Source organism: Homalodisca vitripennis, chromosome 3, assembly GCF_021130785.1.
Source record: "Homalodisca vitripennis isolate AUS2020 chromosome 3, UT_GWSS_2.1, whole genome shotgun sequence".
NCBI classification, from domain to species: Eukaryota; Metazoa; Arthropoda; class Insecta; order Hemiptera; family Cicadellidae; genus Homalodisca; species Homalodisca vitripennis.
Window position 1 is genome coordinate 2,517,795 of NC_060209.1, and position 26,429 is coordinate 2,544,223.

Genomic DNA, 26,429 nt, shown 5'->3' on the forward strand with positions numbered 1-26,429 from the left:
CAAAGAGTTTTTCCAAAACTGTTGAGGACAGAATTGAAAAAAGGGGTGGTAGCAGACTAAAACCTACATATGTCGAGATAGAAAACTCTATTGTCCAGTTCATTGGCACCTTGCAGTGCAGGGAAAGTCATGGGCGAGCTAAAAGTGTTCGTGTATATATGGATCCAACACTTTCTGACAAAAAATTTGGAAATTGTGGCGATCAAAGAGCCTGCTGCATCCTACAGTAAATTCTTTAGAATATTTCAACTCAGATTTAATATTGGGTTCGGAAACCCAAAATCTGACACCTGTAGCTACTGCGAACAGTGTAAAATTGAGATGAAACAGCCTAAATCTCCAGGTGAAAAAGCACAGATTATGGGCCGCTACAGACTTCATAAATTACGTTCTCAGCGTATTACTACCACCACAAGAACTCCTTACTGTCAGTAGGTTTTTCGTATCAACCCATTCATAAGTTCTAACCTACACTAAAGAATCATTCAAAAATGCGAAGTAAAGAAATGTGTTACACTTGTATTTATTGTTAATTATTTAAATATCTTTTATAATTTATTAAGTAAAACAAAGTTTTATAAAAATATTTCAAAATTGTATCAATTTATCTTCAACCACGCGTTTTAAATTATATGATAGCAACCATAAAAATTGCACCTTTTAATCAATTCTTGAAGATAAATTTTTGAAACATACAGTTTGTGCTATTTTGAAATGGTAAAAGACAATTCATCTACTAATATGAAATCTTCGGAATCGATTTTTTTTATATTTCGCAAACAATATTATGATCAATGTAAAGTCATCCAGAATTGTTAATACACATTACCAGTTCAGGTATTTGCAATCTACACACGCGTGACGTTTGCCACTTGGTGTTTTTTATTAACGGCTTAATATAGTTTCATGCTCACAAATTACATTCGTAGGCTACACAGTTTTTAAATAATATTTTCTGTTTACTAGGGATATATCTTTGTTACGTCACCGATCATAGGATGATCCACTTGCACTGGCCAGTTGTAACATAGTCAATTTTGATGCTCTTTATGACAAACACATGTATAGGAAGCGTCATATAATTTATTTTTGTTCTTATTCGCACCACATCAAAATCAAGAACCAAACGTGTAAGTGATCCGTTCCTCCCTAGGTACAATTTTAGAGATGGTTTCTTAGTCCTCTCTTTACCTGATGAATTAAAAGACCTTTTTACCTTTTACCTTTTTACAATTTAGCATTCTGTACATTTAAGTTTCATTAATTTTTTAATTTAACTAACCCAGTTTTCCGATTGGTCGATCTCCCAGTTGCATGCAACAAATCTCGTTAACATTGTAAATACGTGTGAACTTGAAACACTGTTTAGGCATGTTTTAAGTCTCATGTTCATTGGAAATTTTTAATTTATTTTGGCAACTCGTTTATAAAATGAACACCTGCCTTCAAGGACAAGTGCTATAAACCATGGTGCTATGCATTCCGGTCGGTTAATTTACCTTGCCTCGTACGAATTTATATCTCGGCCAACAATCGGGGCATACAATACAGAGTGCTTTTCTAAAATATAGAGATTCAGTAGAGTCATCAACAGTAGTTTTTCAAGACACTGGAAATCATATAAACGATTGCAAATTGCTCGTTCTTATCATTTTAAGCACCCAAAATTTTGTTATTTACACAAGCAAACCACATAAAAACTTCATAATAGAAAGGTGGGAGTTAATCAGTCCATAATATGCCATGATCAGATCCTGAGTAGGGAATTATTTCAATAACTACTTCAAGACGTTAATGAATGAGGATAATGATACTTATGGTAATTCAATGTTAACCTTTGAATGTTTATCATGAAATTTCAAATATCAAATTCTTTTTGTATGAAGTTTGTCTAAATGACGGCAAAATATCACGCTTCGGTCCTACAGAATGCAAGGTCAAGTTCATTCATACATTGAATTTAGATGTATGTATCTATTTCGATATTCACGCTTTTTAACAGATTAAATACAATTTTGTTGAAATTAACAAACGTAGAATCAGCATATTGTACTACTCTTCTGCGCAATAATGACCCTATGTCATTACCAGATATTAGAAAAAGAATTGGTCTAAGAATTGATAAAAGTGCTTTTACAACTGTAGTAGAGTAACATGTTACCAGAAGTGTAAATTAACCTTATTACAATCAGATTAATTTTAACAACAAATTCTTTCAACGCGTTTTTATACACAGTAAAAATGATTATCGATTACACTGTAAAATAAAACAAACATCTGAGAACACAGGTAAGTAAAGCTAGGTTTACATTAGCATGTAAAAGTGGCGTCACTTTTACTGGCTGTCAAGTGGCGAGAAAAATGGAGCGTGTAAACCTGAAATGGCGCGCCACTTTTAGTGGAGATGTGAAATGGCGCATCATTCGAACTGACGCCATCAATATTTGTTCCGACATATATTAGTGGTGTCACTAGACAGTGTTGCACCAGTTTAAATGGCGCGCCACCTGCAGTGGAACGTGTAAACAACTACACGTGGTCGCCAGTCACATTGGAGTGCCAGTTCAAGCCACTAGGTATTGTGTAGCTCAATGAAAATTCAGTAAAAACATTTCGAGCAGTGTAGTGGTTTTTGTTGAGTTATGGCAGATTACGTAGAATATGACAGTGCAGGAACCTTAGGGGAAGAATATAATGAAAGAGTTGAGAAGAATAGTGATGAAAGTGAAGATAGGCCGAAAGTATTAGTGAAGAAACGTAAAGGAAAGCAAGAAGAGAGAGGAAAAAGGGAAGAAAAATGGAAATTGTCCGAAATTGAAAAATTTCTAGAGTTGTATGAGCTGTACCGTTGCTTATGGGACTATAAAGTAGACGAATACAAAGACAGAAATGCAAAAGAACACGCATGGGAAGAAATTGTCCGTGGTATGGAGAAACGAGATTTCACAGTCAAGAAGGCTAAAGATAAAATACGCGTTCTTCGCAACACATACAGCAACGAGCTGACTAAGATCTATAAAAGCAAAGTCTCAGGGGCAGGTCTCGATGATGTATACGTTCCGACGCTGAGATGGTTCTCAACAATGGATCGAATCATTGGAGGTGTTGTCCAATCTCGAGGGAGCCAATCAATAGGACTTTCTCAGGTATGTACGCCAACATTTCATTAGTACTATTAAAGGAAATTAATTTTCATACAAATTTATTTAAAACCATAAAAAAATTTTACAGATTTTTTGGTGAAAAACGTTAAAAAATAATATAAGTAGCTAAACTAAACTTTTACCAATGACACAACTAAAAATAATCACAATTGTATCAAACCTTTATTTTTGTTTATTAAATTACAGTAGTTGTTAACATAAGAACATTATGATTTTTTCAAACAGCCTTATCATTTACGAACTGCAGTTGCCAAGGAACACTCCCTTTCCCCATAAACCAATCTGCGAGTTTATCCCTAACCTCCTTTGCTGCCTTTTTTGGGTTTCGAGGTTGTGATCTATCTTTCACACTAACCAATCCTTCATTTTGTACTGCTCGACGCCATGAGCCAGGTACTATTTCACCCGTGTCTATGTTTTCTTCATCAACACATCCCCTGTAAAAATACACACCAGGACTTGTTATTCGCAGCCAGTTATGTATTGCTACACTTGCTTTCACTAATGAGTCTACTTTGTCTGGGCTTAGCGGAATGGGCCTCTCAAATATACGAAACCTGGCTGCAAGAATTCCAAATGCATTTTCAACTATGCGTCGAGCCCTAGATAGACGATAGTTGAAAACCTTTTGTTTTATAGTCAAAGGACCAGATCGAGTATTATATGGCTTCATAATGTACTCCCTTAAGGGAAATTCGTCATCAGCAACAAACAAAGCATTTGCTGGTAACTTTAATTTTTTGTTGTCTATGGCTTCTTGAAATCCACTTTTTGCCAACACTCCACCATCTGATACACGTCCGTTTGTTCCAATGTCTATGTAGGTGAAGCAATAAGCGTCATCAACAACTGCGAAAAGTATTGTACTAAATGAACCTTTGTAGTTGTAGAAGTCAGAGCCAGAATTGCTTGGGCATCGTATAGAGACATGTTTACCATCGATGCTTCCGCAACATCGTGGAAAATTCCATCTACTTGAAAATCCTTGCATAATTTCTTGCCATTCCTCTTCTGAAGTAGGACCCTAAAAACAACCGTACATTTAATTATTACGGCCTTACACAATCGTATTATATAGTAAGAGTAGGTAATATGAAAACAACACTTGCATTTATTGACATATTATATATCAATTGGGTGGAGTTAATAAAAAGCGGAATCTACTTGGTCTATTGTTCGAACAATACAATAATAATAGATGAAGTAGATTCTACTTTTTTTTACTTCACCTAATGTTACTAAAAGTTCGTCTGTACGGTACATCTCAGGTTTTATTTTCAGGAGCAATCAAGCACTCAAGTTCAGCAAGATGATGCAGACAAAGATGAAGAAACTATCTTTGAAGATGTTCAAGATATCCCTTCTTCATCTATTCCATCTACTTCTACTGGTCGTATTATACGTGAGAAGCCCTCAAGTGTTTCTAAGCAAATTCCTTACGCCAAACCGATATCAAGAAAATTAGCTGGTGAACGCCTAGGAAAAATACAGAACGCAGTACAACAACTGAAGGACATTTCAGATAAGGTTCTTGCACCTGAACGTAAAAAAGATATGTGCGAGTATGAATTGTTCGGCCAGTTTATTGCCAGTCAGCTAAAAAAGCTTCCCGAGATAAATGCTTGGCAGTAATGCAAAAAGTTCAAACGTGCCTCATGAACGAGAGGATGACCGTTGCTCGCGGTAATTCCATGTCACACTACCAATGGGAAGACACCTTAACTACATCCTCTTCCATGGTGTCTCCAAATCAAGAAGATTCAATTGAACTTGGCGCAAAAGATATCTTAAGTGAAGCCCTTAGTATGTTATAAACGTATGACGTTTTGAGTTTATTTCGTTTTTCAATATTCCTTTTTCAGTAGATTTTTGTATTGTATAAAAATAAATAAAATACAGTTTCAATAACCTCATTTAGTTTAAATTTTACCCCTTACATTGTATTATTACTAAATACTTACTTTTAAGTATTCAATTAGAGCCTCGTATATAGCTTCACACATTTCAGGTACAAACTTAGAAATTGTGCACTTTGGAACACGATACAGGTACTGCAAAGAAGAGAACGAGTCACCTGTAGCCAAATACCTCAAGGTAATTTGTAACTTTATTTTAGCAGGTAAAGCCATTCTCATCCTTGTATTTAATTTCTGAATACGAGGAGCAACGTGTTTTAACAGCTCTTCAAACTTCAACTCGGACATTCTTAGGTGGTTTCTAAAGCTGTCTACATCTTCGGTTGCAAGTTCTTCCAGAAGTTTTGATGCACCAAGGTTTGTCCTTCTACTAATCCATTTTCTTGTCCAACACGACCTAGGTTTTCTAGGTCGTAACCGCAAAAATATTTCGTTTGCTTCATCAGCTAACCCCTCACCCAACACGGAAATCGATGTTGCTACCGCACTCCGAATATTTTCTATACAATCAGACATTTTTACTCGTCACAGAACAATACCAGAACTGAACTGACGCCATTACAGTGGCGAGCTAGGTTTCCACTCAAATGTGTGTAAACCCAAAGTGGCGCAACACTACCAACTGGCGCGGCTAGTGACGCCACTTCTACATGCTAATGTAAACCCACCTTAAAATACGGCTGCAATTTTATTACCTTATTCACTACCATGCGCCGTGACTACGGTGGACAACGCAGGGTAGCGTTTCTCACTCTGCCTGAATTGTGTTAATGGTCTCTACTCTCCTGATACTTGGGACGACCCGGTGAAACCGCAATAACTTTGTCGAAACAGTTTCGACAGCGTAACTGTTGTTGCGCCTTGAAATTTTTGTTTCATGATAGCTGCTCTATATTCAATAATAAAAATAAACAATTATTCTCTTTTTACTTCAATATTCTGATATTGATCAGAATCTTCCCATAAAGCCTAAAAATAATATAATGCACGAATCTGGCTAATAACAATAATAAATCGCCTTAAAAATCAAATAATATTATGAAATTAGATATGTTTATAATAATTTATCTAACATTAGAATATTACTCCTAATACCTACAAAATATCTTTGTAAACAATATTTACAGCAATCGTTTCGTTCCACAACATAAATAGGTTATTGTTGGAAGTTACTCATCAAAGGTTAACATTTAGTTGTCTATGTGAAACACATTGAACTCTTTAACTAATCCTGCAACAATGAGTGTTTGAAACAGAAAGTCATTGAAAATGGCAATTTCACAGGAAATTCCAGCCGTTTGATTTGAAAAGGGAAAAGGGTCTGTAGGGATTAAAGAATCCTAGTAATCGAAACAACTTCTTTCTCCAAGAAACATTTGCGGCGTATACGCTTTTTGAATCCAACAATAAAAAACCATAACTGCTAAATTTGAGGATCTAAATGTATAAGGTAGAAATTCCACTACTCGATGGTTTTAACTGTAGTTAAAGACCGTTTAATCTTCGATTTCATTATTATACTTCACGATCAAGTGTGGTTTGGCCCGCTCGACCACAGGCGCCGTTCTTTGGTCACAAGTTGCGCAACCAAAACACGCGGGCTTTTATACGTAATACCTATCTGCCAAAATATTTATCGCTTGCTTAAAGATAATTTGACCTAATCTTTACGCATCTTAATGCAGTGATAAGAATATGTTATTGATTTAAATAGTTTCGAAAATGCTCATAAAATGTAAACTTTAAAAGAGGAAAATGTTTGTTGTAGGTCATTATTTGGAGATAGATACGTATATGCCACTGCAGACATTTTTGTAGGTCTATTTGAAACGTACAATTTCATAGTACTTTGTTGTATTCTAAGCCATAACGTTTAGTCAGTATTGACAATGAAAGCGCTCAAAAACATCAATTTTTGCATTATATAATCTTTATATAATTTCTATGATTAAAATATTGATATATCATACCTAAAAACCTGTCCTAGTCCATAGCGAAGTCGACAGTAAAAATGGTATGAAAATCAGTTGAGTAGTTGAGATGCACAAACAGACCTACACAAAAAGCGACTTTAATTTATATTATGTTTGATGATAACGAGCTAAGAACCTTGTCCTAAGTGTTAGCAACATTTATTTGAAACAGGAAGGTGATTTGTACATTTGTTGCAGGAAAGCGTGATATTTAATGTCACAACTTGTGGCCTTTTTTGTTGGCATTAGGTTACAAAAATATTAAAATTTGACCATATATTTTCTTTAATTGTAACAATGTTTGTTATGTTTGCATATTACTAATCACATTGCCTCGGTCGTCGATACTAACACTTTGTATTATATTGTGTTATGTAATATTAAAAAACATCTAATTATTATCTTACAGTTATTTAGGTTTTTTAAGCCTACGCTTCAATCAGTAAATGGAACTAGGAACAAAATAATAGTGATAATGATAGTTTACAATAATAAACTACAATAACAATAATAATTGTTATTTCAAGAAATTGTTATATTAATTATTGGATCTAGTATACTATAAACAAGTTGTCTGAACTATTGCTACAGATTAGTTACTTTAAACTGCTGCCCAGCGACAATCGAGTCACTCTTCTACCCTATGAGATGCAAGAGTTGGGGACGGCAGAGAGAGATCGACAAGTGTTCACAAAAGCTCTGCTCCAAAACCTCTATCCGTTTCTGCTCTCCTAATATTTCCTGGCACATGTGAAACACAGAAACGAAGGCCCCGCCCTAGCTCAATTTCTTTTGGTTAGACAAATCTATAAAACGCCATTCTGGAAGGCCGAATTTTTGTGTCCGCCACCGATTTTTTGTTCTAGATCGCCTGTCCTCTCGACCGCTTGTCCGCTCCCTCTGTCTGTCTCGACTCTTCAATCGGCCGTCGCTATACAGGTTCGCGCGATCGCGGGGGTGGGAGAAGCCCTCTCCTCTCGCCGCTATCGGAGGGGAAGCGGCGATACTCCTTGAGGGCACAGACCTGCCAGACAGTGTCCGACTCATCGCTAATAAAATAATGATTTCGCTACTTTTAATGATAATTATAAAACTCAAGTTGTTATTTGTAATGTTACAAAAACTATTCTATGTTCTAATTTTGCAATTTCACTAATTATAATTTAATTTCGTATGTTTAAAAAAGTAACATGTTACAATTGTTATGTTGTGACAAGTGAGAAATGGTAAGGTAAAATGGTTATAAGAATATGAAAACTGACATCACCTTACTACACACCTTATATACCGGGTGAGTTTTTTAAAGTGATCCAATACCTAACTTTTTAATTACACGACTTTAAATTTGGAACTTGCTCAATTTTAAGTTTCACTCAGTAATACACTTTCAAATTTTTTTGAATATGGCCAACATTTTCCAATATGGTGTGTTCAATAAAATATACATTCTTTAAATGGGTTTGTATAACTGCGATATCTAAGTAGCTGCTTTTTAAATCTTTTTTATCTTAAATCTTTTTTTACTAAGCATTTAGTCGAAAAGTTAAATGAATATCAAAGCAAAATGATTAATGGTCAGCGTAAAATATGTCTAATATTGAAACTTATACAAACTACACACATAACAAAACACTAACAACACATAGAACTAACATTGATTAAACGTGCTTTAAGAGTTTATGCCACTGATGATGAAAACTTCCAGTCCACGTAGCTCCTGAACCATTAGAGATATTAAAAAACTCTCAATTGCAAAAATGTCTTGTTTTTTAGATTAGAATATAAAAAACAACATAAAATACAGGGTGTTCTATAAAAGATACTTTGCCACCATATTGGAAAATGGCGGCCATCTACAAAAAATTGTGTATTCCTGAGTAAAACTTAAAATTGAGCAAGTTCCAAATTTAAAGCGTGCTGCCAAGTCGTGTAATTGAAAAGTTAGCTATTGGATCACTTTAGAAAAATCACCCGGTATATGTAATATTTTAGTCCATAATGTTCGGGCAAAGTATTGCCTGTGCCAAGTGAGATGTGGTAAAGTAAAGTACAGGAAACTGACGTCACATTACTACACATATTACATATGTAGAATATTTTTGTTGTTTGTGACAAGTGAGAAATGGTAAGGAAAATATTTCTAAGAATATGAAAACCGACGTCACCGTACTACATATATAGAATATTTTATTCCTTATTGTTCGAGCAAAGTATCGTTTGTGTCAAGTGAGAAATGGTAAGGTAAAATATTTATAAGAATATGAAAACTGACGTCACCTTACTACATATATAGAATATTTTATTCCTTATTGTTCGAGCAAAGTATCGTTTGTGTCAAGTGAGAAATGGTAAGGTAAAATATTTATAAGAATATGAAAACTGACGTCACCTTACTACATATATAGAATATTTTATTCCTTATTGTTCGAGCAAAGTATCGTTTGTGTCAAGTGAGAAATGGTAAGGTAAAATATTTATAAGAATATGAAAACTGACGTCACCTTACTACATATATAGAATATTTTATTCCTTATTGTTCGAGCAAAGTATCGTTTGTGTCAAGTGAGAAATGGTAAGGTAAAATATTTATAAGAATATGAAAACCGACGTCACCTTACTACATATATAGAATATTTTATTCCTTATTGTTCGAGCAAAGTATCGCTTGTGTCAAGTGAGAAATGGTAAGGTAAAATATTTATAAGAATATGAAAACCGACGTCACCTTACTACATATATAGAATATTTTATTCCTTATTGTTCGAGCAAAGTATCGTTTGTGTCAAGTGAGAAATGTTAAGGTAAAATATTTATAAGAATATGAAAACCGACGTCACCTTACTACATATATAGAATATTTTATTCCTTATTGTTCGAGCAAAGTATCGTTTGTGTCAAGTGAGAAATGGTAAGGTAAAATATTTATAAGAATATGAAAACTGACGTCACCTTACTACATATATATAGAATATTTTATTCCTTATTGTTCGAGCAAAGTATCGTTTGTGTCAAGTGAGAAATGGTAAGGTAAAATATTTATAAGAATATGAAAACTGACGTCACCTTATTACATATATAGAATATTTTATTCCTTATTGTTCGAGCAAAGTATCGTTTGTGTCAAGTGAGAAATGGTAAGGTAAAATATTTATAAGAATATGAAAACTGACGTCACCTTACTACATATATAGAATATTTTATTCCTTATTGTTCGAGCAAAGTATCGTTTGTGTCAAGTGAGAAATGGTAAGGTAAAATATTTATAAGAATATGAAAACCGACGTCACCTTACTACATATATAGAATATTTTATTCCTTATTGTTCGAGCAAAGTATCGTTTGTGTCAAGTGAGAAATGGTAAGGTAAAATATTTATAAGAATATGAAAACCGACGTCACCTTACTACATATATAGAATATTTTATTCCTTATTGTTCGAGCAAAGTATCGTTTGTGTCAAGTGAGAAATGGTAAGGTAAAATATTTATAAGAATATGAAAACCGACGTTACCTTACTACATATCTTATATTTTTATTTTTATATTTAAATATTTGAAGTTAAAGCAAATACCTTATAAAATCTAATAATAATATTTTAAATGGGTTTAATAATCGTTATTTTAGAAAGATTGTTTTTTTAGTCCTAAATCCAATGATTATCTGTACATTTTCTATATACTGCGAGTGTGTACTCGTATTCGTCTCACCCTGTACAATATCATATATCGTGTACATTTCAATCTGCATCCTTATTTTAACCATAAGCCGTTATGTTTGACTTATGTTTTAGTAGCTATAACTTCCAAATATAAAGAACCAAACAGGTAGAGTTGAACGAGTTTGTTGCCAGAGGTCTATCAATATTAAATGCGACCGCAATATCCTTGCTGTGGCAACAACTCTCAACCAATCCTTTCCAATCACTCCAATCTTTCCGATTACTTTTGTAAGCATACGTCTTGTAAGTTTATGTTTATCTATTACGCCTACTTTTTATATTAAATGCGACCTCAATATCTTTGCTGTGGCAACAACTCTCAACCAATCCTTTCCGATTACTTTTGTAAGCATATGTCTTGTAAGGTTATGTTTCTCTATTATTTTTTATATTAAATGCGACCGCAATATCCTTGCTGTGGCAAAAACTCTCAACCAATCCTTTCCGATCACTCCAATCTTTTCGATTACTTTTGTTAGCATATGTCTTGTAAGTTTATGTTTCTCTATTACTTTTTATATTAAATGCGACCTCAATATCTTTGCTGTGGCAACAACTCTCAACCAATCCTTTCCGATCACTCCAATCTTTCGGATTACTTTTGTAATCATACGTCTTGTAAGGTTTTGTTTCTCAATTACTTTTTATATTAAATGCGACCGCAATATCCTTGCTGTGGCAACAACTCTCTAAGAATACTTTCTGATCACTCAAATCTTTCAAATCACTCCAATTTTTCCAATCACTCAATTTCTTTCTGATTACTTTTGTAAGCATACGTCATGTAAGTATATGTTTATCTATTACTTTTTAGACTGATGAAAAAATATAGCTTTCCATCAATTAAATAGTTATCTGTTTGCGTATATCCATTGAATGTTAACTAATAATTCCTGTCAAATACTTCTGAATATACTTATTGAATTACGTATATGTTCTTGGAATTAATGTGTTAGGTTTTATAATTATTTACTGATGACTATTTCTCCATTACTAGTTGAATTTATTTATTAGAGATAAGTAGTGTAATGAGGATTCTTCATTCCGAATAAATGGAAGGTATAAGGCGTTTAAGATAATGTTTCGTTATTTACTAATTAACATAATAATCTGTAGTAACAGATCAATAAATAAATACTCCTTTTAATTGTAAATATTATAACTGATAAAAATGACATTAAGTTTTTTATAAAATAATTTAGAATCTGTTATTATTTGGTGGACGATTTTCAACGAAAGGTATGCACTTTTGTAATTTTAAAAATGCACAAAAAGTTTATTTAATGTCAATAAATGAATAATGTTACAATGTGTTCTCAACTCGTTTTTTCTGTCAATCTGGCTGGGTTGTACAAAGTCCAAAGGGATAAGCATTTTCATGGGTATGCTATAATAACACATAACACAGTCGTTTGCAAACAGCTGCTAAGAAGAAACTCGCTCCGTAGTAACAGCATGTGTGCACGAGTTAAATGGTTATTATGCTACTAGCTCTTATTCTTATTAAGCTTGATTGATGTTTTAAATCAGCAATTTAGTGATTCCTTCCATTTGCTCACCGTAGTGATATACTGACCTAAAATAACCTCTAAGATTATGATAGTTACGTTCCATATTATGAATTATTGTGGAAAGTGTCATAAACAAGTAAATAGAGCTGTCAAATCTCGTAAGGCGCAATCTAAACTCTGCAAAGTTTATTTTCATGGTTTGTGTGAGGATCTGACTGAGACAAACATTGACAACGATCGGTGGAGTTGCGATACTTGTAAAAGAGAGACGTCTGAGTCGCAGTAACTCAGACTCTGTCCCCGTCGCTACGTCGCCTAGTCCAACCTCATCTGCGAACATGGCCATTACCATGGGTATACTTCAGCGACTGTTAAATGAGATGAAAAAGGAAATCATGGATGCGCAAGTAAAAGTAGAGAGAGAACTCGGTAAATCATTGGAGCACTATTCCTTAAGAATAGATGAGAATAACACACTTCAATTAAAAACCAACGGGAGATAATAAATAGCAACAAGAAATTATCGTAGGAATAATGGAAGAAAATAAGTTATTGAGTTCTCAACTGAAGGACATGACTTTGCGTCAAGGTGATTTAGAACAGTATTCCAGAAGAAATAACGCAGACATTTTTGGTGTGCCTGAGTCAGCTGACGAAAATCATTCATCTTTGAAGAAGACTGTGAAATTGTAACAGCACTTGGTGTGAAATTAACTGAAGACGGAAGTGACACCTGTCATCGTATATCTGGTGGTAAGAATCGACCAACTTAGGACATAATTGTGAAGTTTTTGAGACGTGATGTTCCGGATAAACTTCTTGCCTGGAGGAATGTGAAGAGGGACTTCTCAACCCGCCATCTACAAGGCTACAATACCAACCAGCAAATCTACATCAACCCGAGTTTAACACCAGTCAGGCGAGTGGCCGTAGGCTGAGATTTGATTTCAATTATAAGTTTGTTTGGGTTGGCAGGGTAGGCGAAATTAAAGCAAGAAGGTCTGACGATAAGAGTAGTAGGGTAATTGTTATGAAAGATGAGGAGTATTTAAATGCACTTGTTCAGAGAGAGTCAGCTTCTAAAAGTAAGTAAAATGTTTTTGTAGGAACGGGAAGAATAATATCATGCTTCTTTTAGTCTAGACTTTTAACAATAATGTTTGTTCTTTAATTTGTTTGATTATTGATAGTATAATTTAATTAAAGAATTATACTTTCGTAATATTTTCGGAATTTAAAACAGCATGTGTTAATTATCGAGTAGTTTACTTTACTCCAAAATCAATATGACATTATTAGTAATGTTTTATTTTTCTGAAGGATAAGTGCTGCCTGATGTTTTGAGCGTATTTTTTACTGTCTGTTGAAGTCACAAATAATAATAGATGAGATGTGGCAAGGTAAAAATTTTGTTTATTACGTTTATTTGGGTTGTACTCATAACCCAATTATTATCATAATGTAAGAGGTTTGCACACCAAAACGCATGCTACAATTACACGAAAATAGTTTTATTAAGATAGATAATACAGTAAAAGAACTGCTAAGAAAACAATTACAGGTCAGGTCCGTATTGCACGAACAAAGAGTTAGTAAGACAGTAAGTACGAGAGTGATGGCTACAACACAATGGCGTATCGACAAAATCATAACCAACCACCCAAGTGTTGAAGTGTCTGTAGCGAATACAGCTATTTCAGACCACTATGGCCAAGAAACCGTCATTAGTTAGGTACAATTCGAAAGAGAGCCCGAAATTAAGCAAACAGTAAGAGACATAAGGCCAAAAAACATTGTTCACCTCAAAATTTCCCTTTCTGTCGAAAGATTGGATTTTTAAAAGTTATTTCAACCAGTAGAACAGCAATTTAAATTGTTTAACGACACATTAAATTTCAACATTAACATCTGCTGCCCTACAAAAACGATCAATGATTGTGAAAAAATTATTAAAAAACAACTGGAACATAGCCGGTATTTTACTTTCTGGAAAGAAACTAAATTTTTCTCCGAATTTTAAAAAACACTTCAAAGAGAAAATTCAAAATATTTTTCAAGAATTATAAAAAATATACTGCAAAGTGACCCAAGCCGCAAAAGTATATTATGTCTCAAAATCAATTATCTTTTCCAAAAATTTGGGGCACCATTAACAATAAAACTTAAGCTCACAAACAAATCTAAATTAAAATTTGGAATAGGCGTGAGGAGGATTAAATAGAGATTGCCAATCAGTTCAACGGCTTTTTCGCATCCTTAGCTGGAGGGCAGGGTCCACGGCCATCTGAACCTCATGTACGCCCCTTGCGAAGAAGAAGAGCCCCATATCGTCAATGGTGTTGGCTCCTGTTGTTGAGGATGAGCTTCACCGAATTATTCAGCAGCTCCCAGCTAAAATATGAAATGACCTCAATCTAATGTCTCCGTGTCTCATAAGAAATGGTGCAAGCATTTAGTGAGAGTTTTAACTCAATTGGTAAACTATTCATTCCAAACAGGAGTGTTCCCCTCTCTCCTGAAAATTGCTAAAGTTGTACGAATTTTCAAGAAGGACAACGCAACTTCAATCAATAACTATCGGCCTATCTGAATTTTGCCAGTTCAGGGCAACATTTTTGAATAGCTTTTTCTTATAAGAATGGTTCAGTATTTGGACAAATGCAATCAGCTCTCAAGTGAACAATTTGGATTCAGGAAGGGGAAATTGACAACAGACGCAGTCGTGAGTTCTGTCGATATGATTGTAGAGGGGATTGAATGTCGTAACCACACAATGGATGTGTTCTTAGACCTGACCAAAGGATTAGACTGCGCTGACCACGGTACACTGCTTGACAAACTTGAGTCTCACGGTATTCGAGGCGTGCCTCTTAAATGGCTTAGCTCGTTTCGAAATCACAGATCCCAAGTTGTCCACATATCTAGTAAGTAAGTCGTCCAAACAAATAGAACTCGGTTACGGAGGGATCTCTCAGGGATCCATCTTCAGACCTGTGTTTTTCCTGCTTTACTTCAACGTTGTAAAATCATCGCATCTGCATGGAAAATAAGTGCAGTTTGCCGACGATACGACTCTCTTTTTCAATGCAATATCAAGTGAAGTTTTGGAAAAACAGGCTTTTGTTGACGTCACCAACTGTTTCCAATACTTCCAATACGCACATCAATCTTACAACAAACTCTTCAACCATCGTTTTGAATTTTGCTTTCCGCACTACGGGCAATCAGTGTGGACCTGCCATTTTGTTAGATGACTCCATACTGGAAGAAGTCAGTTCGTCAAAACTCCTATGAATGCACCTTAATCAAGGGCTGACTTGTAATAAGCGTATTGACTATGTTTGCGCTAAAGTTTGCTTAGGAATCTTTGTTTTGAGATCTTTTGCCAAATACTGCCAGAGTCAGGTACTGATTACGGCGTATTATTTACTGTTTTACCCCCATCTGGCTTGCTGAGTGGTCCTTTGGGGAGCTTGCGCAAACACACGGTTTCAAAGAGCTTTCAGACTCCCAGAAAAGCAATTCGAATAATCACCAAAATCAAATTTAGAGAGTTATGCAGTGAAGCTTTCAAGAAACTGCAGCTGTTGACTCTGCCGTGCCTCTACATTTTGAAACAAATTTGTTTTGTATGAGTAAATGTGACTTAACCAGAGGCCGAGACGCACACATGTATGAGACACGTGGGAGAGCTAACTACCGAACTGGGAGACACAGAACGGTGGTTTATGAACGCCTGCCCTCGTAGGTGGGGTTCATTTCCTCAACAGACTTCCCAATTCAAGTAATGATGCTCCAAAGTCTGAGGCGTTAAAGACACTTCTTGGTGTCACAAGCATTCTACAATACAGGTGAGTTTTTGACATTCGACTGATAGACCGCCCAATAAGAAGACTGACTCCACTGTAGTAAGCGGGTTGAACTGGCGATGAATGAAAGAGGCGTAACTGTAAAATTGTATGTGTGAGTGATTGTTGTACAAATATCAGACATTTAAAAACCCTATAACGTTTTCCATACAGCTTAAATATTTTTGCTATAACAAAAAGATGTTATTTGATTTTAAATCAAATAAAAGAACCTTTAATACACAATTTAAAGGTTATATTCATATTGCACGAACATAGCTTATGTAAGACAGCAATTAAAGTTAAAGAATACTCAGATTACTGTTTTAGTGGTTAAGTCCGTATTAAAGGAACATTTTTTAAACAAAACAGTAAATAAAGCATACCATACTAAACTAAGAACAATATTTTCTATGTTAGGTGTGTATTACACAAACATAGATTATGTCAAGAATAATACGTCCTAAGTTCAGTTCATATTGCTCGAAGATATAAAAACGATACAAAATTCGAACGATAGGTTAAGTATGATAGTAAGTAAAATAAACGAAGTAATGGACTAATAATAGCATTATTTTATACGTTAGATCCGTATCTCTTACCAGTAACAATTGATTTTATGGTATCAGCGCAGCGTTCACCCAAGTGTTGTGATCATAACTGACCTCTCGCTACAGAGGCTGACGATCTTGCGTTGGAGCGCATGCGCCAGTGAATGTGCATGCCGCAACATGTCAAGTGTCGAACATGTATTGGCCCGATAGCTGAGGCAAACTTTTTATGTCTTGATCACATTAATTATTTTCGATGAGAAAACTAATACTTATACAGTTTTAATTGACGTTTAAATAATTGTTTTAAATTTCACAGTACATTTGTAGTACCTACCTTACATCAATTTTAGCCTCTTCCGACCATTCACATGGGTCAATGGCCAACGCGATAATCTTATAAAACCACATTAAGAGGGTGACTGTATATAGTTCAAGTATGATGGTACTGATAAAAATTGTTACAGTAAAAGGCAGGATTTTAACGTGTGATACGCCTAACTCAGACTAAAAGTCTAACATCTTAAATTGCTTGACCATTGGCAACCAATAAATCGATATACAGTACTTATATCTTTGGTACGTATACAACTATCAGACAGGAATTTTCTATGACTTTAATTTTTATAAATGTTGCCTTGACATCATGAATTCAACATTATTAGAACTTTACTATAAAAGTAATTGAACAAGTTTCTTACAGATATCGATAATTCCCGTGACTGTTATAAGTACATTTGGACCTCAATTCATATTCTGGGACAATAAAAAAAGGATCGAGTAGCAGACTGAAATTTAAGCCAAAGGCAATTCTGATAAATGAATTCATTTTCTGGTATTTTTCAATGTTTTTGGCCATATCTATTCGCAGAAACAACAGCCATTCCCTGAACTTAAAGTATATAGACCTTGTAACAGATACTATTATGACAATTCTTCCTATAAAATCTAATGAAACATATGCAATTAGAGAATTATGCTTTATTTCTGCTATAACATCAAACTAAACGTATAAAGTGTTACATGAGATTTAAAAAAACTTATTTTTTTGTAACCCGATAACAAATAGTTTAGATTTAAAAGAATGTTGCGTGAATAAGAATCCGTGTTTGAATGAAAGCAGAATGGGGGGAGCAGTAGAATGACACTGTATATAAAGTATTAAATGAGAATTAAACAATTTTTTTTGTAACCCGATAACAAATAGATTCGATTTACAAGAATGTTGCGTGAATAAGAATCCGTGTTTGAATGAAAGCAGAATGAGGGGGGCCAGTAGAATGACACCGTATATAAAGATATGCGTGAGCAAAACAATAAAGAACAATATAAGTGTACATTAATATTGTAAGTTTTTGAGAGGGTTATTACGTAATGAAATAAGTATAACCGTATTAGGCTAATTATTACTGATTCTAAAATTACAATTTATTTATGATCTATAGATAAATTTACAAAATATACCAAGGGATAGCAACAGTTGTAGTTTAATCAATTTTTACATAGTATTCAACATTAAACAAAAAAAATATATTCTGAAATTAACTGTTAGATACTAATGGATGTATGATTCTAGACTGTATTTGAGGGATTCATTGTCACCAGTGTGACGGAAGCTATTATATTAGAGGATAGAAGGCAGGAGGGTTTAGTGCACTGTGTTGTGAATACACTGAGAGTATAACGAACGGGTGTCAGCGGAATATTGAATCCTGATTTATGGTTTATCAAACGGCATAGGATTTTTTTAGAAGCTTCTTAAAATCATAATTGTCTCTTTTCATTGTTTAAAAATATTGTTTGGGTATCAGTTATTAATATTAAATATTATGAAAATACTGGATATATAATCCAATATAACTTGAAAAGGACAGTGTGCAAGATATATGTGTCCTGTGAGCGTATATTTAAAGTCTAAATTAGTGTACAGTTTTCTATTATTATTAAAATTGTACCAGCTTAGTAAAGGGAAGTATATTAGGATAAGGAATCATTTTGAAGTTTCTTGGATCTCACAAAAGGTAAAACGAAAAATGCACTATGCTTTTAAAAGATTCTTTATATAATGCTTTGTTTATATTGGACCCCTCTAATGGTTGCTATATTAGGATAATTAATCAAAACTTTAAATATCTAATGATTTTATACTATCATGCAATTTTAATCTGTTCGGTTTTTATATGTATTTGTTCATAACTTAGTAACATATTTAACGCGGAGATTTAACATTTTATTTCCCATAATAGCAGGATATATATATATATATATATATATATATATATATATATATTACCCAACATATAAGTTTTACTAGCTAGTTCATTATATCAAATTCCTTACAAATTCCGAAACCCTGCATTCAATTAAACATGTTGCTGTTTGAGGTCAGATGAAGAAACTAATAAAATCACAGTAGCTAATTAATTGTACTCAGAGGGCCGTGTTAAATTTCCTTTTCCACATTGTTCACAAACGTTCATGGGGAGAATAATACGCCATTAATAGCAGGCACAATTTTGTAAATACGTTTAAAAGGGAATATAGTGTTGAAATATAAATACTGTTTCAAACATTTGCTAAGTTTTTATTTTACACAAGAATTCTCAGGATAACAATATATATTATTGTTATAATTTTGTTTAATACCATACCTAATTTTCCTTGTATTGATATATCTATAACGCCACCTGTCGACTTGGATTATTTTCTATACCTAATCCGTATATAAGTACGGAAACGTAGGTATATCATGATTGTGTTAACAACATTTGTAACTTAAAGTTTGGGCTTTATATGTTTATTTTATTGGTTTTTATCAAATGAAATAATACAGTATTAAAAATTATAATATTATTCCTGAACGTGTAATTGATAAACAATCGGTCAACCAACATCGGCATTTTAATAAACATTGACATTATTGCGGTTTAAGCCATATTGTCATACCTGGTACGTAAACAATGTCATTGTAAGCTCTGATTGAACAGTTTCTATTTTAAATCTTTTTAGTGCCAAATATTGGAAAGAACACACAAAACATTTCACTCACAATCATCGCTCAAAATTAAATAAATTTTTTTGTAAAATTAAATAAGCTGTTCAGTTTAAACTATGGGGCTAATAATTAAATATGCAATATATGTAACTAACGTGTATTTAACCAATTGTCTTCCACAAATTAAATTAACTTTGGATAACCTTTTGTGAAGCTAAGTAAACCTTGCATTTCAATTTATCTAAATAAAAATTTTGGTAATTTTCTTTTATTTTAACACGTTATTTAAATAGAACTGTTCTTTGTTTACTTCTGACCTAGATATAAAAACTCTAATTTTTCATTTATATGCTTCATAAAACAAATAAATTGACATCTGTACGCTGCTACTAGAATAAGTAATACAATATATTATTTTTAAATGATATACCAATTTAATCACTTGAATCTAATAAGAACGGAGCTCATATCATTGATAATTAATACGACAGCAACTTCATCAATTCAGAAGCAAAAAGAATCTTCTTCAACTAAATACGAAGGTAATTATTTGGTGGTTAAGCAATACATCGGAAGTGAAGCGGCTGCGTGTATATCTCAAAACATCATTGGCGGTGAAGAGAAACCATCGAAATTGTTTCCAAGATATGTGAACACAAAGTTTCACATATGACACATATAACAAGGATCATTTTTTGTGTCACTAATCTACAGGAAAGTGTACTGAAGTCTACAAACAGACTCGGTTAGTGCCGCAGTGCTGCGCAATGGGTGATTTCTGGAGGTCAAAGACTTTAGAGTGGTTAGTGAAATCTAATACTTTACGTACACTCGGCCAACAATAGCAATGTAAAAGAAGATATATTGTTATATAAGTGCACAGCAAAGTACATGTCATATATTGTTTCATCTCAACTCAACTCAATTCAATTAATTTATTGTCAAAGAATATAAAATGCATGGACAATCGTCAAAATATATGTATATAAAATGTAGTATATAAAAATTATCAATACAGAGTTACCCATGAAACCTGCTGTCTCGTATGTGTGTGTGTGTGAGTTGCATGTGAGGCTGTTTATGGAATAAGTTAAACTAATTATGGAGATCTACATTTTTCTCTCTTCTAGGTATTCTCGAACACTGTAGTAATCTTTTAAAATAAGGAACTTTTTAAGTTTTTTTTCAGGAATTCCCTGTCATCAGCAACACTTTTCAGTTAAAGAGGCAAATAGTTAAAAAGAATAATCCAGGCATAAAACACTGGTTTTCAAATAATTTTGTTTTGTGGCGAGGTAAGATAGAGCATTTTAAATCCTTAAATGATAATTATGATTGAGATTATTGGTAACAGTGAAATTTTTGGACACTTATTTTAAAAAGAAAGGCATTGAAAAATGTAAATAGACGGGAAAGTCAGAATATTGTTTTGGCAAAACATTTTTACATGACTTAATTTGAAAATGATTCTTATAGCTCTTTTTTGCTGGCGGAAGATATGTTGAGTTTTTGTACTTTCAGTTCCCCATATAGGCAAACCATAATTCAGATAAGGATAAAAACATCAATAACAGATGAGTAAGAGAAGTTTCTCACTATGAATATGAGACAGTCTGTACAATGAAAACATGTAGCTGCTTAATTCTTTTTTTGAAAAATTGTCAATATAATAAAAAAGGTTTAATTTCGGATCAAGTATAATTTCCAGATATTTCACGTTTTGGGAAGGAAAGATTTCAGAATCGCCTATAACAATATTTACATTTATACAAGACTTTCTTAAAACAAAGTCAAGAAGATTTATTTTAGTACTATTTTACAAACAAAGAACTCACTGTCATGTAATGACAAGTTATTTACAGCAACTATGCTATGTATATAATGAGCAAGTAAATGTCTGCCATCAAAGTTTTGCTAGTTTCCATTGAGTCAGTAAATATTTATTTTGCCAACTACTCGTTTCTATCTTCCTAGTTTCGTAATAATGGATTTGGTCTATTTAAAGTAAGAAGGATGATTGCATCTCTGGTCCCAAGTGAATTAAAGTACGAGAAATCCACAGATATAAATGATGAGTATCGGTTGGCGTACTTATGTGAAATGGTAATCAGTTTTAGAAAAATACAACATTGCGTTGTAGAAAAGATGTTTTTTTATTGTAATGAATTCGTATGTTTATCATAGGGAATGATTAATGTATTCTGGAACTATAAAAGTTTAATCCTTCCTGATATATTTTTACGTTCAATATTTCCTTCAGTATATATTTTCAAATAGTTCAGGTTCCTTTAAAGGACTATGACCCCTTATGAATAATGTAGTGCTAAAAATTTTAGAATTCTATAGGTTTCCTTTTGCAAAAAGCTGTATAAGATATCACTGAGAAAATTCCACTTTCAGGTTTTAAAGCAATTATTATGCCATAGCATCTCATTTAAACTAGAAGTAGAGCTACTAATATAGTCTGCAGAAAATAGGTTTTGCATCGTTGACAATTATGTAACGTACTAGTTCTTCTCTGTTAGGATCTTAGATGTTCTTTCAGTTTATTCCACGTTGAAGATATTGGGAAACTTGATATAGAGCAATAAAGCAGGTTGACAAAGATTAGTGAGCTAAAACAAATACTACTAGATGTAGGCCTACCGGTGGTTCTCCCCTCCTCCTCGTTCGTATGTCTAGAACACATGAGGGAATATTGATTTTAGGGATACATTTAATTTAATATTAGTACGATTATATTTTACCATTCATAAAAGAACTGGGAAATAAAATATATTACTATTTATAATTGGTTCCGGCGATGATTTAACACATTTCATCCTCTTGAATTTAACTTTATATTGTAAGAATAGGTGACATATAAAAATCCCTTAACCTTATGAGTTATAATGGAAACAAGCAGTTACCCGCGGCTTTATACCCATTTATTAAAATCGAAGGGTGTATACGATATGAAAGCATTTATTATTATGGACATGAAGATACTTTCAAACGGAAATAGACATACCTCAGGTACATATTTTTACAGTATCATGGTTAAGGGATTCAAAAGAAAAAGAAACACTTTTCTGCAAATTGAGGGGATCTCTGAAGTAGATGGTGAACGGATGAGATCCATTGTTCAGAAGGTTGCTATTCTATTGGGGGAGTATGTTTGATTTGAAAAAGATATTCAAGCCATCAAATCAAATCAAATCATTTCTTTATTGCTTTTAGACAATATATAACATTGTATAGCAGTCGTCATATATTCAAACAGCAAATACTCTACACACTCACACACAGTCAGACTTACATTTCACTCATTCACACTAATTCACACTATCTTTGGATCCAGATTTTAAATTTTGGTAATTTAAGATATTTTAGATATCCCAGCGACTCATCATAAACTCCTCTAGCGAATAAAATGCTTTTGACACCAACAGGCATTTGAGACGAGTTTTGAATTGGATTTGATTAGTTGCATTTTTTACACTTTCAGGGAGCTTGTTGATTAAGCCGACGCCAACCTGATGCGGTAAATGCTGAGATACCGCCAGTCTATGACTATGGACTCTAAATTTGTCCCTGGCTCTAGTTTCATACTGATGAAAGTCCCTGCCCCGGACTAGAGTGCACTTCGATTGACAGTACAGGATCACATGAAACATATAGAGACAGGGCAATGTCAGCAAACCCAGCTCCCTAAAAGAGTCCCTACACGACTCTCTGTAATTCAACTTTGCAATAATTCTAATTGCCTTTTTTTGAAGCCTGAAAACGCGTTCCATCTTGTGTTTAGCACAGCCCCCCCACAGTCTCAAGCCATACGCAAAGTGCGGATATATGAGACCGAAATATGCCGTCATTAAGACTTCAGGGGAACAGTATTTAGCTAGGCTTCGCAAGGCAAATATGCCAGAAGTAATTCTAGCACATATATTGTTAACGTGGTCGTCCCAGGTCAGACCTTGATCAATGTACATCCCCAGGAATTTCTTGGATCCAGTTTCCTCTAAAAGGACATCGTCCACAAATACAGCAGGTTGCCTTGCAAATTCTCTTGGTCTTAGGCAGAAATTGATGACATTTGATTTTGATTGGTTCGTTTTCAAATTCCTGTCAGTAAAATACTGAATGCATGAAGTCAGTTCTACAAATGATGTGATTTCCAAATCTTGTGTAGTTTTTCCTTTGAAGCAAAGAGTCGTGTCGTCGGCATACTGAATCAGATCACCATGCTGGATCACTGAGTTAAGTCTACAGACGTAAACCAAAAAAAGAATAGGCCCAAGAATAGAACCCTGAGGGACACCGTGGGCTATTTTAATTTTACTAGAGATGACATTCGAAATCTGCACGCATTGATCTCGATTCTTAAGATAAGAAGCAAGCCACGCGTTTGGCAGACCCCGAACGCCACATTTTTGTAACTGGTGCAACAGTGTTTCATGATGCACACAGTCAAATGCTTTGGATAGGTCAAGAAATATGCTGAGCACTTGTTCTCGCCTTTCCAAGCCATCAACAACATTGTTCAAAAGACTGTTTACTGCGTCAATTGTTGATCTTTTTTTCCTGAAGCCAAATTGTTCAGGATTTAGAATTTCATTGCTTTCTAGAAAGCTTTCAAGTCTTTCACAGAAAACCTTTTCAAAAATTTTGCTGAAAACTGGAAGAATTGAAATTGGACGATAATTGCTGGTTTTGCAAGGATCGTCTTTTTTCAAAATCGGTATAACTTTAGCTGTTTTCAGTAGACATGGAAATGTTGCAGATTCAAATGAAAAATTTATCAATTTTGTGAGTGGCCTCAAAATGTACCTAAAGCAACGTTTGAGTAACCAAACTGACATCCCGTTAGCGTCACACGATTTCTTTGAATTCAACCCCTGTACGACACGAGCTAACTCCTCCACACACACAGGGGCCAGAGCCATGGATGCAACCGGTTACCTAACACCAATTTCATGATATCGAGGTTCTGAAATTGACGAATCAGTTGACGCCACAGAAGAAAAATAATTATTAAACTCGTTGGCAACTTGCAACTGATCATCAATTACGCGTTCATTAATTTTGATTGCCATAGAATACTTGAAAAAAAACCGCAGATGAACAAGGCATATCATTGTAAATTTCTCAAACCGGCAAAAGAGAGATGCAATTTTGAAAAATATCAAAATTGCATCAAATATTCTGATTTCGTTCATGGAGTGCCCATAACCAAATTGTATATTACAAACACTGATTTTCAATGCAGAAAAAACAAAAAAAATTGGTTTTAAATATGTCGTTAATGGAGTGCCAATGACCAACGTTTATATTACTTAACAGTTAACAACTTATAATAAACACTTATTTTCAATGCAGAAAAAACAAAAAGAATTGTTTTAAATATGTCGTTAATGGAGTTCCAATGACCAACGTTTATATTACTTAACAGTTAACACCTTATAATAAACACTGAGATTCAATGCAGAAAAAAACTAAAAGAATTTTTTTTCTATATTTTGTTAATGGTTTTCAATGGAGAAAAATCTAAAAGAATTTTTTTTTATATTTCGTTAATGGAGTGCCAATGACAAACGTTTATATTACTTAACACTTAACACGTTATAATAAACACTGATTTTTAATGCAGAAAAAACAAAAAGAAATTGGTTTTAAATATTTCGTTAATGGAGTGCCAATGAGCAACGTTTATATTACTTAACAGTTAACACCTTATAATAAACACTGATTTTCAATGCAGAAAAAACTAAAAGAATTGTTTTAAATATATCGTTAATGGACTTCCAATGACCAACGTTTATATTACTTAACATTTAACACCTTATAATAAACACTGATTTTCAATGCAGAAAAAACAAAAAGAAATTGGTTTTAAATATTTCGTTAATGGAGTGCCAATGAGCAACGTTTATATTACTTAACAGTTAACACCTTATATAATAAACACTGATTTTCAATGCAGAAAAAAACTAAAAGAATTGTTTTAAATATGTCGTTAATGGACTTCCAATGACCAACGTTTATATTACTTAACATTTAACACCTTATAATAACTACTGATTTTCAATGCAGAAAAAACTATAAGATATTGGTTTTTAAATATGTCGTTAATGTAGTTCCAATGACCAACGTTTATACTACTTAACACTTAACACCTTATAATAAACACTGAATTTCAATGCAGAAAAAATTAAAAGAATTTTTTTTTTATTTCGTTAATGGTTTTCAATGAAGAAAAATCTAAAAGATTTTTTTTTTAAATATTTCGTTAATGGAGTGCCAATGACAAACGTTTATATTACTTAACACCTTATAATAAACACTGATTTTTAATGCAGAAAAAACAAAAAGAAATTGGTTTAAATATTTCGTTAATGGAGTGCCAATTACCAACATTTATATTACTTAACACTTAACACCTTATAATAAACACTGAATTTCAATGCAGAAAAAACTAAAAGAATTTTTTTAATATATCGTTAATGGAGTGCCAATGACAAACGTTTATATTACTTAACACCTTATAATAAACACTGATTTTCAATGCGTAAAAGACAAAAAGAAATTGTTTTTAAATATGTATTATTTGTCGAGGGAATAATATTTGTGAAGAAATCAGACTTTAATAGAAAAATCATAATTTCAACAATAGGCGATTTGGCTAAATTGGGGTTGCATATTGAAGCGTTGACGATGAAGTTGCCTTGTGTAAAGTGGGTAATGCTAATAGGCAATCAGATGTTGTTTGAATTG

At 33.5% G+C, this 26,429-nt stretch overlaps 1 protein-coding gene across 1 annotated transcript; it reads right to left on the reverse strand.

Annotated features, from left to right (window-relative positions):
* Positions 1-3,381: 3,381 nt before the first annotated feature.
* On the reverse strand, positions 3,382-5,741 carry LOC124356515. The gene is made up of 2 exons (XM_046807569.1): positions 5,126-5,741; positions 3,382-4,188 (listed from the first exon to the last, which is right to left on the reverse strand). Exons 1-2 carry the CDS (start codon positions 5,594-5,596, stop codon positions 3,382-3,384), a joined length of 1,278 nt encoding a protein of 425 aa, XP_046663525.1. The 5' UTR covers positions 5,597-5,741.
* Positions 5,742-26,429: the final 20,688 nt, after the last annotated feature.